This window comes from Maniola hyperantus, chromosome 11 (assembly GCF_902806685.2).
Source record: "Maniola hyperantus chromosome 11, iAphHyp1.2, whole genome shotgun sequence".
Classification (NCBI taxonomy): Eukaryota; Metazoa; Arthropoda; class Insecta; order Lepidoptera; family Nymphalidae; genus Maniola; species Maniola hyperantus.
In genome coordinates this window covers 13,571,306-13,586,577 of record NC_048546.1, presented here as the reverse complement: position 1 = coordinate 13,586,577, position 15,272 = coordinate 13,571,306, and the positions used below count along the sequence as shown (strand labels likewise).

Here is a 15,272-nt window from a genome sequence, read left to right as displayed (position 1 = left end):
GCATACGGAAACTCTTCTAGAACTCAACAGTATTAGTAGAGTAAGTGGATAACATAAAGGTTTTTACTTTTGAGACATGCAAATTTTTATTTAAATTATCATTGTGAGGAATCAAATCTTTTTTATAATAACTCAAAAATTGCAAAGCTTGCTTCTGGTAGGTATTCATTCAGAATCTCAATTATTCGAAACAAATTCGATTTATCCTATTTAAAAAAAAAACCTATATCTTGATCTAATATTTTTAAATTAAGAAACGTTTGATTTAGGTTATAGGCTGCTTATCTTTGACTGTATCTGACTTAGTAAAAATAGAGCTTTTCGTTCTATCATGGCACTAACTACTTTAAATACCACTTCGATAAAAGATGGCAGCTTAAACAAAGCCCTGTAATTCTTGTATGACAGTGTATATTTCTTTAGGTACATTGTCTATTTCTATGGGCAGTACTTAGTACTAACTCTATAAAATATGGCGGCCCCAAATCAGCCTTTCGGTTTGACGGCCATTTTCGGCGAAAGTATCGTTTGAGCGTGACTTATGTTCGAAAAAAAGATCTGAATTAGTCTCAACTTCAAGTTGCGACTTGTGCCTAAATTTTACTTCACATTAACATCATTCCGAGTTTTTCCAAGTTATTATTATACCTACTGATATCTGTAGGCTATGGTAGCAGAATTTTTAATAGAAGCAGCGCTCACATTTATTTAAACATCGAGTAAGCCCGGCCGTAAACCGCGGAAGCTAAATGCTTTAACCACTGTGTTTGGATTATTTACTCAAGCAATTTTGCTCGGAATATTAGAACACTGTACATACAATTAGACTGTGGTGTTGCTAAAATATCACTAGTGGCGACGATTCTCTTGTTTTTCTCTAAACTAAATTTAGAGTAACTGCATTTCTTTCTTTTTAACATTGCTAAAAAAGGACGGAACATGAATTTTAAATTTAAAGACACTCTTAGTGCACGCTACTTTAAACAATAGGCTCGTGATTGGGCAGCTAAAGTCACGAGATTTGACAGTTCTAAATTAAATTTATAACTGTCAAACTGTGTCTGTCCTTTTTACATTACACTAGATGATGTTTTTAAAAATCCCATGGGAGCTCTTTGATTTTCCGGAATAAAAAGTAGCATATGTCCTTCCCCGGGATCCAAGCTATCTCTGTACCAAATTTTCTCAAAATCGGTTAAACGGATGGGCCGTGAAAGCCTAGCAGATAGACAAGCAGAGACACACTTTTGCATTTATAATATTAGTATGAAAGTATGTATTGGTAGGAAGGGGATGAGAATACTCTAAAATTTAGTTGTGGTCAGAATCGGTAATACTGTCATTTTTAAGCGAGTATTATTTATGCATTATGCATCTACATTTTGCCCTGGTTAAATATTGAAGTAGGAGATTGCGAAAATGTGCAGTAACTCTTAAGTTATGACACCTAGAAGCTTGAGAGCACTTTGCAGCATCTTTCAAATAAATATTGTAGCACATACTACTTTCGCTCTTAGAGTATTTTCAGGCGGACCACACCACAACCAAACCACACTGACAAAAATGTTTCCCAGCAGTGGTCGTGCGTCGTGCTGCAGCCACTGAAGTAGGTAGTATTGTCACGCTCAATAATTACAGCCGTAAGCATACTTAACGATAATTTCAAATTACTTTATTGCGTTACAGTTTTGCAATAATAACGGAATACCAAACGTTGATCTGCACAAGGTCAAAATATTGTGCATCTCGCTCATAATTATGTCCTTCATGTAAATGAACGAGTACGAGCACTTGATTGATGATTGTTATGTCATTGTTACAGATTGGTCCGCTCTCGTTCGGCGAACGAGCCGCGGCGGAGAGAGGGCCGCGGGCTCGCCGAGTTGACGTCATGCTCATCGCTTCCAACCACTCAGCCAACCTCTCAGACCTGGCCCTCGGCCCCGACCTCCCCGAGAGCCCCTTCAGCCTCGCCCAGAAGATCGTCATCGCGATCATCGCCAGCGTGCTCTCCGTGCTCACCGTCGTCGGCAACTCCATGGTCATGATCTCCTTCAAGATCGACAAGCAGCTGCAGACGATCAGCAACTACTTCCTCTTCTCGCTCGCCGTCGCGGACTTCGCCGTGGGCCTGATCTCCATGCCGCTGTTCACCATGTTCACGATCTACGGCTACTGGCCGCTCGGCCCGCACGTTTGCGACACCTGGCTCGCCCTAGACTACCTAGCCTCCAACGCATCGGTCCTCAACCTTTTGATAATAAGTTTTGATAGATATTTTAGTGTCACTAGACCGCTCACGTACAGAGCGAAAAGGACTACACGGCGCGCCACGGTGATGATAGGCGGAGCGTGGGGGTTCAGCTTGATCCTGTGGCCGCCGTGGATTTACGCGTGGCCGTACATCGACGGCGAGAGGAAAGTACCTGAACACGAGTGCTACATACAGTTTATAGAGACGAATCAGTTCATTACGTTTGGGACGGCCATCGCCGCGTTTTATGTGCCAGTGACAGTTATGTGTTTTTTGTACTATAAGATTTGGAGGGAGACTAAGAAAAGACAGAAGGACCTACCTAACCTGCAGGGGGGGAAGAAGCATGACTCGTCGAAGAGGTCCAATTCCAGGTGAGAATTCTTTATTTTCATAGAAATTCAGCATTACATAAAATATAAAGTTTGAAGAAAATCAATTGAAAACAACCTAAGATATAATGGGCGAAGCCAAAAAAGTTTGTTATTACTTATTTTTTACACAATCAGACAAATTGAATTCTCGTTTTATAACTTTACCTAATTGAAACACGTAGACCTATTACGATCACAATAAAAACTAAGAGCCTAACTAGACTTTATATGCCACTTAGAAAAAGTAGAATTTAGGACCCAAGTAACAATTTCCCAAGTTTGGGAATCACTGTCCTTTCCACTTTTATTTTTATCGATCGCAAAGTTCCCTTGCCGAAGTAAGAAACTTAATGGTCCGACCAAAATCATTACGTACAATCTGCAAGTTTAGCAATGGCCACAAAAACTTTTACAGTAATTCTGTTTGGCAGTTCACTTTGGGAAACTTGCGAAATTGTGTTTTTTCCCACTTGCATTAAGGCCCACTTTTATTTGACGTAGTTTTTTTATTTAGTTCTACCGTTCTTTCGTGAAAATTCCGCCTGAAGTATGTAAAGGGTGAATGACGATAGTTTTTCTTTGTGAGTTTTGGGTTTACTGTTATTTTTATGGTGTTGCTTAATTTATTCGAATTTATAAGTAAGTATTTGAATCCCAGGCAGATTATGTACTTAAAAATATTTTGTTTTTTATTTATTTTTAATACCACCAGAATCAGAAATTCTTCAACCTATTTAAAGTACGTTACATTATGACGAAGTGAAAAAAAAAAACACAAATCATAGTTCAAGAGAGCTTTTTTGCTTGCTTGACTTATAATAGGTTATACTTTACATTTTTATTGGAAAACTAGCTGATGCCCGCGGCTTAGTTCGCGTGGATTAAGGATTTTAAAAATTCCGAGGGAACTGTTTGGTTTTCCGGGATAAAAAGTAGCCTATATGTCACTCTCCAGGTCTTTAACTATAGGTACCCATGCAAAAAATCATGTCGATCCGTTGCTCAGTTGCGACGTGATTGAAATACAAACCAAGAATTCAAGAAACCAACAAACAAACACACTTTCGCACTCATAATATGGGTAGGGATTCTAAATATTGTGCACAGGTTGTCGTGATTTACTGCGAGAAAACAACATTTTTCACGCCTAGTCAAATAAATGCCACTCTTCGAATACGAAATTTCAAACCAAAAACCAAACACAGTATTGTTTCGAAAACTTTAAAAAATTTCATTTGAATTCTATGATCTATATGGGGGGGGGGGGGGGGGGGGGGGTCGGGAGTTCGATTTTCGGAGTTATGTGCGTGTTTTCTATTACTTACTAATTCCTATCACTTGCTTTAACGGTGAAGGAAAACATCGAGGAAATTATTTCTTAGTGAGAATAAAGTTCTTTAACCGTAAATCTGCATGTCTGAGAGTATTTCCTAATATTCTCAATGGTGTGTGAAATCTTTCCTATCTATACTGAGCCCCGTGCTCAGTGGATGGGCCGGCGATTGATTGATTATGATGAAAGCCACATGGCGCGACATGCCTCAGGTTGAGGCAAGTTGAGGCAGATCTACATACTATGTGAAATTACACTATTATTACTATGTGAAATAGATACTACATACTATGTGAAATTGTGTTACTGAAATAAATATTTAAATATTTTTTTGATATCTCCTCCCGAGTTTTTGGACACGAAGCTAAAGAATCGTCCGCTTTGACATGATAATGAGAGCTGTCCAATCATCGGAATCGATATCGATAAATCGAATAGGACTCGAATTGGAAGTATCGAATATATTAATATTCAAGAGGTGGTCTAACGATGGATACAAGAATAACAAGTGGGTTGGTGGTCATTAATGGCGACGACTCCGATTTTAATGGTGTATTTTTTGCTGTGTATTTTTAATTTTCAGCTTGGTAATAATTACTTTTGATCGCGACGGGTGGGGTTGAAAGAGTTTTTATACTGACCTAGCTAAACCACCCCGATTTTGCTTAAGAATTTTCATGAAAAAACTTAAAAATAACCAAGTTTCGGGAATCAAATCTAATAAAAGGAAAAGGTGAAAAGGACTGACTGACTGATCTATCAACGCACAGCTAAAACTACTGGACGGATCGGGCTGAAATTTGGCATGCAGATAGCTATTAAGACGTAGGCATCCGCTAAGAAAAGATTTTTAAAATTCAACCCCTAAGGATGTGTAATCATCATCATCATCATGATCAACACATTGCCGGCTCACTACAGAGCACGGGTCTCCTCTCAGAGTGAGAAGGGTTTTGGCCATAGTCTACCACGCTGGCCTAGTGCGGATTGGCAGACTTCACACACCTTTGAGAACATTATGGAAAACTCAGCATGCAGGTTTCCTCAAGATGTTTTCCTTCACCGTTAAAGCAAGTGATATTTTAATTACTTAAAAACGCACATAATTCCGAAAAGTTAGAGGTGCGTGCCCGGGATCAAACCCCCGACCTCCGATTGGAAGGCGGACGTCCTAACCACTAGGCTACCACAGCTTAGGTGTAATAGGGGTTTGAAATATGTGTAGACCACGCGGATGAAGCCGCGAGCATAAGCTAGTTACTAGATAATTCTGTTTAAGCTTTTTAATGTTTTTTTCGTAAATACCTCTTATTTCACCAATTAGTGGCGTATAATAATTATTTGTCCCACTTTTTAGCATAAGTTTGCTTTTCAGTTGAATCAATTAGTCAAGTACAGCTTCTTGCCTGCGGCTTGGGTTTAAATTTAAAATCACCTTGATTTTCATAGGTTTATAGGCACTTGTATAATAAACTATCTACTTCTGCTTTTTATTCTTTGCCACGTCAAGTTAACCTATCCATATTATGAACGAGATGCAAAGAATAATAAAACAGACACGTTAATAAAGCATGCTCAAGTTACATACGTAGTCGCGTAAATCTTCCCTGTATCTTGGCGGTAATGTCTTGCACGTACCCACCCCCTGACGATGGGGGAAGGGGGGGTGGATGGGGAGCGGGGATTAATGGTGCTTGAGTAGTGCTGTCAAGTCGCGTTCCGCAAATTGCGAGATTCAGTGAAAAAAAACCGGCCAAGTGCGAGTCAGGCTCGCGCAATGAGGGTTCCGCACTACAGTCGTATTTTTTCGACATTTTGCACGATAATTCAAAAACTATGATGCATAAAAATAAATAAAAATCTGTTTTAGAATGTACAGGTGAAGAACTTTCATATGATACCCCACTTGATATAGTCACTCACTTCAAAACTTGAAAATACTAATTATTAGTTCATGACCACTATTTAATTTTTTTTGTGTGATCTAACCCTAAATTTGCGGTTTTTAGATTTTTCCCCAAATGTCAGCTATAAGATCTACCTACCTGCCAAATTTCATGATTCTAGGTCAACGGGAAGTACCCTGTAGGTTTATTGACAGACAGACGGACAGACAGACAGACAGACAGACAGACAACATAGTGATCCTTTAAGGGTTCCGTTTTTCCTTTTGAGGTACTGAACCCTAAAAATGGGAATTTGATATCATGAAAGTGATCTGCGTAATCTGTAATGTGTTTAGCTTGCCGGTTAAGGTCTCGGGTTCAATGCTCCGTTTTTACCCTACGCCAAAGCCAAAAGGAAGTGTTATGAGTTTAATAGAGTATGTATATAGAGTATCTATGTATGTACAGTATGCGGCAGAAAATAATGTACATCGGCTTTAGAATGAGATTTTGGCTTAGTAGAGCGTTGTCTCTGTCACTCATACCTATGTGCGATGATGACGTACCAATGTGACGTTTTGTCGGTCTCTACGACAGAGACAATGCTCTTTCTAAAGGTCGAAGTACATTGTTTTCTGCCGCGTACTGTCTATATGTATGGATGTAAGTATGTTTTTAGTGAAGAAAATACAAATTTGTAATTCGTAAGTAATTGATTGTGATCACAATTCCTAGATAAATTAATGTAGCAAATCATTTGTTATTTGTGGTTACATTATATTATTAGTTATTTATTCACCTGTTGTATAAAGAGGGGCATTAAAACACGAAAGTCGGTTTATCACACGAGGCGAAGCTGAGTGTTATAATAGTATGACTTGAGTGTTTTAAACTGTTGCATACAAGACTTTATCTACACCCATAATATTATGAATCCTCTATAAAAGATTCTGAAACAGTTAGCTTATTGCCAACATTAAAACACCCAATATCTTAACAAACGAGTGTTATAATGTTGTACTGAATTTCATTATAACACTCCTGTGAAAAAGAGACAGCGCTATACTGCTGGCATAAATCTATCTCGTTATGCCAGCAGTATAGCGCTGTTTTAGAATCTTTTATAGAGGATTTAAAGAGCATGGGTATAGATAAAAAAAATTAAAATGTGTTCATAAACAAATAATATTAGTATTTTCAATTTTCAAAGTAAGATAAATATACCAAGTGGGGTATCATATGAAAGGGCTTTATCTGTACATTCTAAAACAGTTTATTTTTATTTTTATACATAACTAGGTGATGCCCGCGACTTCATCCGCGTGGATTAAGGTTCTTAAAAATCCCGTGAGAACTCTTTGCTTTTCCGGGATAAAAAGTAGCCTATGTCCTTCCCTGGGATGTAAGCCTAACTCTATACCAAATTTCATCAAAATCAGTTAAACTGTTGAGCTGTGAAAAGCTAGCAGACAGACAGACAGACACGCTTTCGCATTTATAATATTAGTATGAATAGTTTTTGATTTATCGTGCAAAATGTCAAAAAAATACCCGAGTGCGGAACCCTCGATGCGCGAGTCTGACTCGCAATTTTTCTCTAGAAGTAGGTACCTACTAACCCTTAATTATATAATAAGTAGTTTCCTTGAAATGAAATACGTCTGTTTTAGCGTTTAATTAAACTATCGCGAACTGACTTCCTTGAAAAAGGACCCCGGATGGGTTCGAAACTAGTCGGGCTAACGTCGACTAAACACGTGAGTAAAGCCGGGACAGATATTAAATACGTCTGGTCACATAGCGTTAAGGGATGAAGGTAAGGGTGGCCGGTGAAATTTTGACGAGATCTCACGCGATAGGTATTTTTATTAGATACGTGAGGGAAGACACGGCCGCTTGGGAATTTATCACTTATGCCGGCGTTTTCCTTGCTAATCGGGATTCGTTACGTGTACTGTAGGGTCTGTAGGGTCTGTAGGGTACTAAGCGGTGATGGCGTAGTGGTTAAGATGGTTTGTTGGTTTGTCCTTCAATTACGTAGCAACGGATTGACGTGATTTTTTGCATGGGTAGGCATAGAGTTTTAGACCTGGAGAGTGACATAGGCTACTTTTTTTATCCTGGATCTCCAATTTTCGCTCGCGCCCGCCCTCTGCCGCCCGACAAATGGGTATTTTCCTAAGATAATAATATTTATCGAATTCAAAAGTTAGGATACACTTTTGAATTTGATAAATATTATTACTTTATTATAAACTAGCTTATGCTCGCGACTTCGTCCGCGTGGACTACACAAATTTCAAACCCCTATTTCTCCCCCTTAGGGGTCGAATTTTCAAAAACCCTTTCTTAGCGGATGCCTACGTCATAAAAGCTATCTGCATGCCAAACTTCAGTCCGATCCGTCCAGTAGTTGTGCGTTGATAGATCAGTCAGTCAGTCAGTGAGTCAGTCAGTCAGTCAGTCAGTCAGTCAGTCAGTCAGTCAGTTAGTCAGTCAGTCAGTCAGTCACCTTTTCCTTTTATATATTTATTAGACTAGCTGATCCCCGCGGCTTCGCCCGCGTGGATTTAGGTGTTTAAAGATCCCCTATAGCCTATGTCACTCAGGAATAATGTAGCTTTCTATTGGTGAAAGAATTTTTAAAATCGGTTCAGTAGTTCCAAAGATTACCCCCTACAAACAAACTTAACGACATTACCTCTTTATATAATAGTATAGACTAGGATAAAAATAATGCGGTACGCTGAAAAAAATATTAAAATCCAACAAAGATTTACAAAGTTACAGGCATTTTAATTTTGGAGTGGGAGGGTCTTCTATCCCTTTCTCGCAAAACAAAAATTTGTATGAAACCGCACGAAGCTACTATGGCATTAGTAAGGTGTGACGTCAAAATGCTATATCGCTATCTCTGTCTAATCAGAAATATTTAAATGCTTATAACTTTTTTGTTATTTGATCGATTTAATTAGTTTTTCAGTTTACGTCATTATTTTTATCCTAGTTTATAATAAAGTAGTAAAAAAATTGGAGTGAAATACCCAAATACAACGCTGCAAAAGCTAAATTTGAACGCACGGTGGAGTCAAAGTCCAAACCAAGTCAGGTTTAATAAGAAATCATAACCATAATCAACAGTAATCTCGTAATAAGTGCCATGGCTGCCTGCCAGAGATAGGGAGCCTAAACCTCGTTAGGGGCCATTGCGCCGCCAGGGGACATAACAATGTCCCCTTAACTGCTCAACACGGGGCTACCCCATCAAGGTTCGGGACTCACTCATCTTAATCAATTTATATATTATCACTAGAGTACGGAATTCGTTAACGATTTTGAGATTACGGGTTTTGCCCTTCATAATTATGCACTTTCTCCATATAAATGTATTAGGTACGCTTATTATTCTACTAGCTGTTGGTTTGTCCTTCAATCACGTCGCAGCGGTGCAACGGATCGACGTGGTTTTTTGCATCGCGCGGTATAGTTAAAGACCTGGAGAATGATAAAGGCTACTTTTATCCCGGAAAACCAAAGAGTTCCCAAGGGATTTTTAAAAACCTAAATCCACACGGACGAAGTCGCGGGCATTAGCTAGTATATTCATACGATAAGATTCTAGCTAATACCCACGACTTCGTTCTGGTATAAAAAGTCACTCTCTAGGTTTTTGATTATATCCATGCAAAAAATCACGTCAATCCGTTGCTCCGTTGCGACGTGATTGAAGGACAAACCAACAAATTAACACACTTTCGTATTTATAAGGGTACTGATGGATTCTAGCGGTAACAGATGCATAAAACCGAAATAACGGATAACGTCCTGCACTTAACAAGAAGTCCGAAAAATAAAGCACTTGTTGCAAGGCCTATAAATCTTTCCAGCTATTTTTAGATCGCTTAAGAAAGTCACGACAGAATTATGTCGCCCCAGACCTTCATAATGAAGTGTTATCTTGAACACACAAGTAGTCATTCTGTACACTTGAGAGGGAAAATGGCACATCTTTGGCTAACCTCCATGCCGTTTATTGGCCAGTTATTGTATGAGATAACGTTATCTGTTAAATATTTTAAATGAGCTTGTGTTACGAAATACGTTAGATAATTGAGATAGCTTGCATCTTGGGAAGGACATAGGCTAATTTTTATCCCGGAAAATCATTCGTTCCCACGGAATTTTAAAAAAACCTAAATTCACGCGGACGAAGTCGCGGGCATCAGCTAGTAGACCTTACGTCTTTGTGGTTCTTTCAAAAACACTTGATTTAAACGACTTTGTGTGGCGTGGCAAAGTGATGCTGCGTTTTAGTCACTTTTCATGCATGTGTAGCGGAAAATCGGGCATATATCGCATGTAGTACGTTGTACTAAATATTTTTATTACTAAATCTTCTAGGTAAACGCGTCCCATCTTAGGCCGCATCATCACTTTCCATCAGGTGTGATTGCGGTCAAGCGTTTGCCTATAATGAATAAAAAATAAAAATAAAAAAACCACGGTTTAAGAAAAATTAAGCTTGTTGTTCCTGTTGTACCTAAACCACTCAAGGTTCCATTCAGAGTGCGATGCACGAAAATTGAATTTTCTGGTTCCGTGAGCACATATATAAGATATATTTTTCTCCACACCACACCACAGAGTTAGTGGTTGCAAAGGCTTTGTTCCTGCGGCGAGCGTGAAGCAGCGAATGTACTGGAAACTTTTATCTCAATAGAATAAGTTCGTTCAGTGTGGAACAGAATAAATAAACTGAACATTTTTCAACACAGCTGTTTTGAAAGGGTGAGCACTTTTTTGTTTTTCTTTTAAAGCATATAACTAGCTTATCTCCGCGACTTCGTCCGCGTCGGCTACACAAATTTCCTACCCCTATTTTACCTACTTAGGGGTTGAATTTTCAAAAATCTTTTGTTCGCGGGTGTTTATCTACGTCATAATAGCTATCTGCATGCCAAATTTCAGCCCGATCCGTCAAGTAGTTTAAGCTTTGCGTTGATAGATCAGTCAGTCAGTCACCTTTTCGTCGTATACTAGCTTATGCTCGCGACTTCGTCCGCGTGGACTACACAAATTTCAAACCCCTATTTAACCCCCTTACGGGTTGAATTATCGAAAATCCTAATTATATTATACTAGATACGCGACTTCGTCCGCGTGCATTTAGGTTTTTAAAAATCCTGTGGGAACTCTTCAATTTTCCAGGATAAAAAGTAGCCTATGTCCTTCCCCGGGATGCAAGCTATCTCTGTACCAAATTTCGTCAAAATTGGTTGAACGGTTTAGCCGTGAAAGCTGAAGCTAGCAGACAGACACACAGACGGAGATACAGACAGACAGGCACACTTACGCATTTATAATATTATAGTATGGATTATATTATACCTTCAGAATAAGTATTTTTTTAATGTATTAGTGTAAGTAGCCGAAAGTTAACCTAATAAATAGACTATTAATTTATAAGGTTCCGTACCTGAAAAGGAAAAAATCGGTCAACCACCTCTACCATCGACCGATTTAATCGAATCTAAAAACGGCTACACTTTTTAATCGTCCTCCCCGAGTCCGAGTCATTTGTCAACGTCCGTTCCTTCAACCTTCGAAATAAACCAATATTTAGTAGTCGATGGAAAAATTTATTGCTTATATTTCTGAAGTAAACACAAACAATTTTTTTATTAGAAGTAATTTTCTTTATGACATAGTGACTAATACTGTTGTACATGGTTGTACACAATATAGGTAATAATTATGTACAACAGTATAGCCACAAATCTATATTATGTACCTATATAAAATTCAAAGTCCTGACTGACTGACTGACATACATATATATCAACGCACAGCCTAAACCGCTGGTCCTAAAGACAGGAGGGTCTATTCTTTGTAAAGAGTAGGTATAAGAAAGAAAGGATTTTTCGAAATTCCACCCCTAAGTGGGTTAAATGGGGGATGGAAGTTTGTATGAAAGTTTGTCATTTTTCAAGTTATTTGCATGAAAATTGGTATTTGGGTTTTTGGTTACAAATGAAGAATACGTGTTTCAGGATTTTTGGAAAATTCGCCCATAAGGGTGGGTGGTAAAATAGGGGCTGAAAGTTTGTATGGGACAGTTTTAATTATTGATATTAATTACTTGAAATTTGGAAAGTAGGTTTTTTCTTGAGGTAACGTGTCAGCTAAGAAACGACTATGAAAAAATTTTCCCCCCTATAAACTATAGAACTATAAGATTTGGACCTGTCGATTATTTAGTTCAGAGACTAGGTATGTAGTACGGTTTACTTTGACATGGCAGTTGACCCATAGAGTTGAAATGGCGCGTGAGGAGTCATTATGTACGGACTATACTAAAGCATCAATCAACTAACGCAGCAACAAAAACTTACAAAACTAAACAACTAGAGACAACTAGAATAGAAAAGTGACAACGCAACGTGTACTAGGGCGACATATTCACAGAAGCAGTTTCCGTTCTGCATACAACTCTCAACAATCGAGACGCAACACAATGACATGCGTCCTTCCCTTTCACTCGGTTAACACGGACATAATGCCGTCTCGCTTGAAACGTCCGTCCTAAACACAACTGCTAGTGATGGTATCGACTGCACGCTGCTGACAGCGATTCAACGCGGCATGAATAGAATGAGAGTGAATAGAATATATCTGATGCGGTATAGTCGAGATAATACGTTTATGAATGAATGAACCGACGACGGTGTATCTAGAACAGTCAGTAATTCAAAGACAGTAGGCCAGCATTTCATTTACTTTGTTTATCTAATATAATACATTTATAATTTTACTAGATGATGCCAGCGACTTCGTCCGAGTTGAATTAGGTTTTTAAAAATCCCGTGGGAACTCTTTAATTTTCCGTGATAAAAAGTCTGTACCAAATTTCATAAAAATCAGTTGCACTCTTGGGCCGAGACAAGCTAGCAGACAGACGGACAGACACACTTTCGCATTTATAATATTAAGTATGGATTCCTAGTGTATTTAAATATATATTTAAAAAATAAAAGTCCTGACTCATAAACTGAATTATCAAGGTCTAAGTTGGGCTAGACCTTGATAAGTCAGTTTATAAGTCAAAATTCATTAACAATACCTAATTATATTTTTCGTTCTCTCTATGTTATATTCTTCATTGCTGAGGGTCGTAAACCCTTTCCATTAATAACGAAACTAAAAGTATGGCCTTTTTTGGGATACCTATAGAGCCCGTAGTGTAAGTAGTAAGTTATCAAGTGAATAAGCGTGAAAGAGTGAATCCCTCACTTCGTAGTTCGTATGGTTGCTTCATTCGAAATTTAAAAGAAATTTGATATGAAAGAAAAAATTTCTTACTACTTAAGAGATTAACACAACTCAATATCGCTTGTTAACTTAAAACTCAGGTATTAGTCGGTACTTTGGCAGTAAGAGATAGCTCAACGCTGTTCTTAGGAAGCTCGCTCTTTGTGGGATTGGCAAGTATCAATCGTGTCAACATGATTGGATTGATCTCGTATCTGAAGAACGCTCACCGTCACCGGTACACAAGTATCGCAGCCTCACAATCGGCACAATGAGACTTGTTCTGCGCAACGTATCGCTATTTTTACCTTTTCATGTCGAGTATTGAACGATGAGTGTACTGCTTTTTTATACCTACCATAATTAGAGGCATTTTTGAAATGAACTGCTTCCTTTTTAATTTCGGAGATATTTTTGAACTATGTTTTGTACATCACTTTTGGATGCTATGAAAAGTTATCTTTTAATCACGTTATTAAACCACGATAATATGAAATTCAATGTTCGCAAGTAATGAGTGTTAAACGTTAACTTTTGGATTATTTTTTTCATGTCGAATACTAAACATAACTAACTATAACTATATAAGGACCTAACTTAAGTATACTGAAATGATAATGAACCGCTTCTTTTTGTTATCTTAATTTAGAGGCTTTTTTAAATATTTCCGAACACTATAATTGGTTGTAGTCAAAGTTGGATTAATATTGCTGGCGTACCAAATTGTTGAACGAAGTGTATAAGTCCTGCAAATTTCTAATGCGCGTGGCCGCCATTTTAACGACGTCAGCAATAGACTGAAGTTTCGAGCTGATGGTATGTATATTTTTATTTCGGCTGACATCAAAAAGACGTCATTTCGATGTTAATGAGACATGGTTCCAGCGCAATAGCAATTTGCGGGGATATATTATATTGGAAATTTATGACAACTGTGGCAAATCGTCGTTGAAATCGGATTTCTACCAAATACGCGGCAGAATTTGTTTGCTTTACTGGTTTCGGTGTCAATATTTGCGACAAACATTTGTGTCACCGTCCGAACACCGCCAACAATCTCACAAATATTTGAAAAGGCCGTAGTATTGTGTCAAGTGAATAATAAATTCACCTGTTTCCGATCTTCCAAAATATAGCTGTGTTCCTTTCGTATCTCCAAAATTATTGATACAGGTCCAAGGCCAGCAGTGGTGCGACCGCCGACGATGAACGAGAAACGAGTAGAACTAGAAACTTAAACGAGTTGGCGATCAGCGGGAAGCGAGTGTGTTTCGATAGTTTTGTCGCCGGGCTATAACCGAGTGTGCAAGTGCGACGAGCGATTACTCGCGCCATTCGCCCGCGGTCGCTTAGTCCTGTGCAAACCTGCGCGCGCGTTACACGTGAGCGAGTTTATTTTTATTATGCGAGCTTATGCTCGTCGCTCAGCGACAAAACTAGTAAAGCGAGGCGTCGCCGGCAGTGTGAACAGTCAGAGAGCAACTTTTGACATATGCATCTCTTTCGTTTACATGGATGACGGAATGTGCGTTTCTTGAGAGAGAATATCGCCGATAGTTGGTCGTTTTCTCGCTGGCGCGGCGCGCGGTCGGACCACAGCCTAAGTCATAGGATGTGTCTTAGGTCTTGATTTGATTGTCTTTGGGATTGAATTTTCAGATATCCTTTTTTTAGCGGATGTGTACGGCATAATACGGCACAGACAGCAGACAGACAAAAATTCCAAAAATAATTGTTTTGGGATCTATATCGATAGTAAATGTTTCCTCCGATTAAAATTTTGAATATATAGCTAATATAGAAATTGACCAGTTATAGTCTTACTAACCGACTTCCAAAAAGGAGGTGGTTCTCATTTCGGCCCGTTTTTTTCGACTTTTTAAAAAGTATAGATTTAGATGATTTAGATGTAGGTACCTATACTCTTACAAACTTACAGGTCTTATAGTTTATTTTAAAAATGGCTGTGGCACGGACAGACGGGACTGGATGAAACTATAGAGGAACCCTAAAAATAAATTATTTTTCATGATGATTTTCTAAAATTAATGATGTCGGATTTAATAATTTACTAGCCTATGCTCTATGATTATGACTTTGTTCGCGTGGACTACACA

At 38.4% G+C, this 15,272-nt stretch overlaps 1 protein-coding gene across 1 annotated transcript in view; it reads left to right on the top strand.

The window, feature by feature from the left end:
* Positions 1–15,272, top strand: part of mAChR-A (muscarinic Acetylcholine Receptor, A-type) — a 78,750-nt gene that overhangs the window by 47,845 nt on the left and 15,633 nt on the right. Inside the window, exon 2 of the mRNA XM_069501726.1 lies at positions 1,823–2,628. Within this exon, the coding sequence (XP_069357827.1) occupies positions 1,892–2,628 (737 nt within the window). The 5' untranslated portion in view covers positions 1,823–1,891. The remainder of the gene's footprint in view (positions 1–1,822; positions 2,629–15,272) is intronic.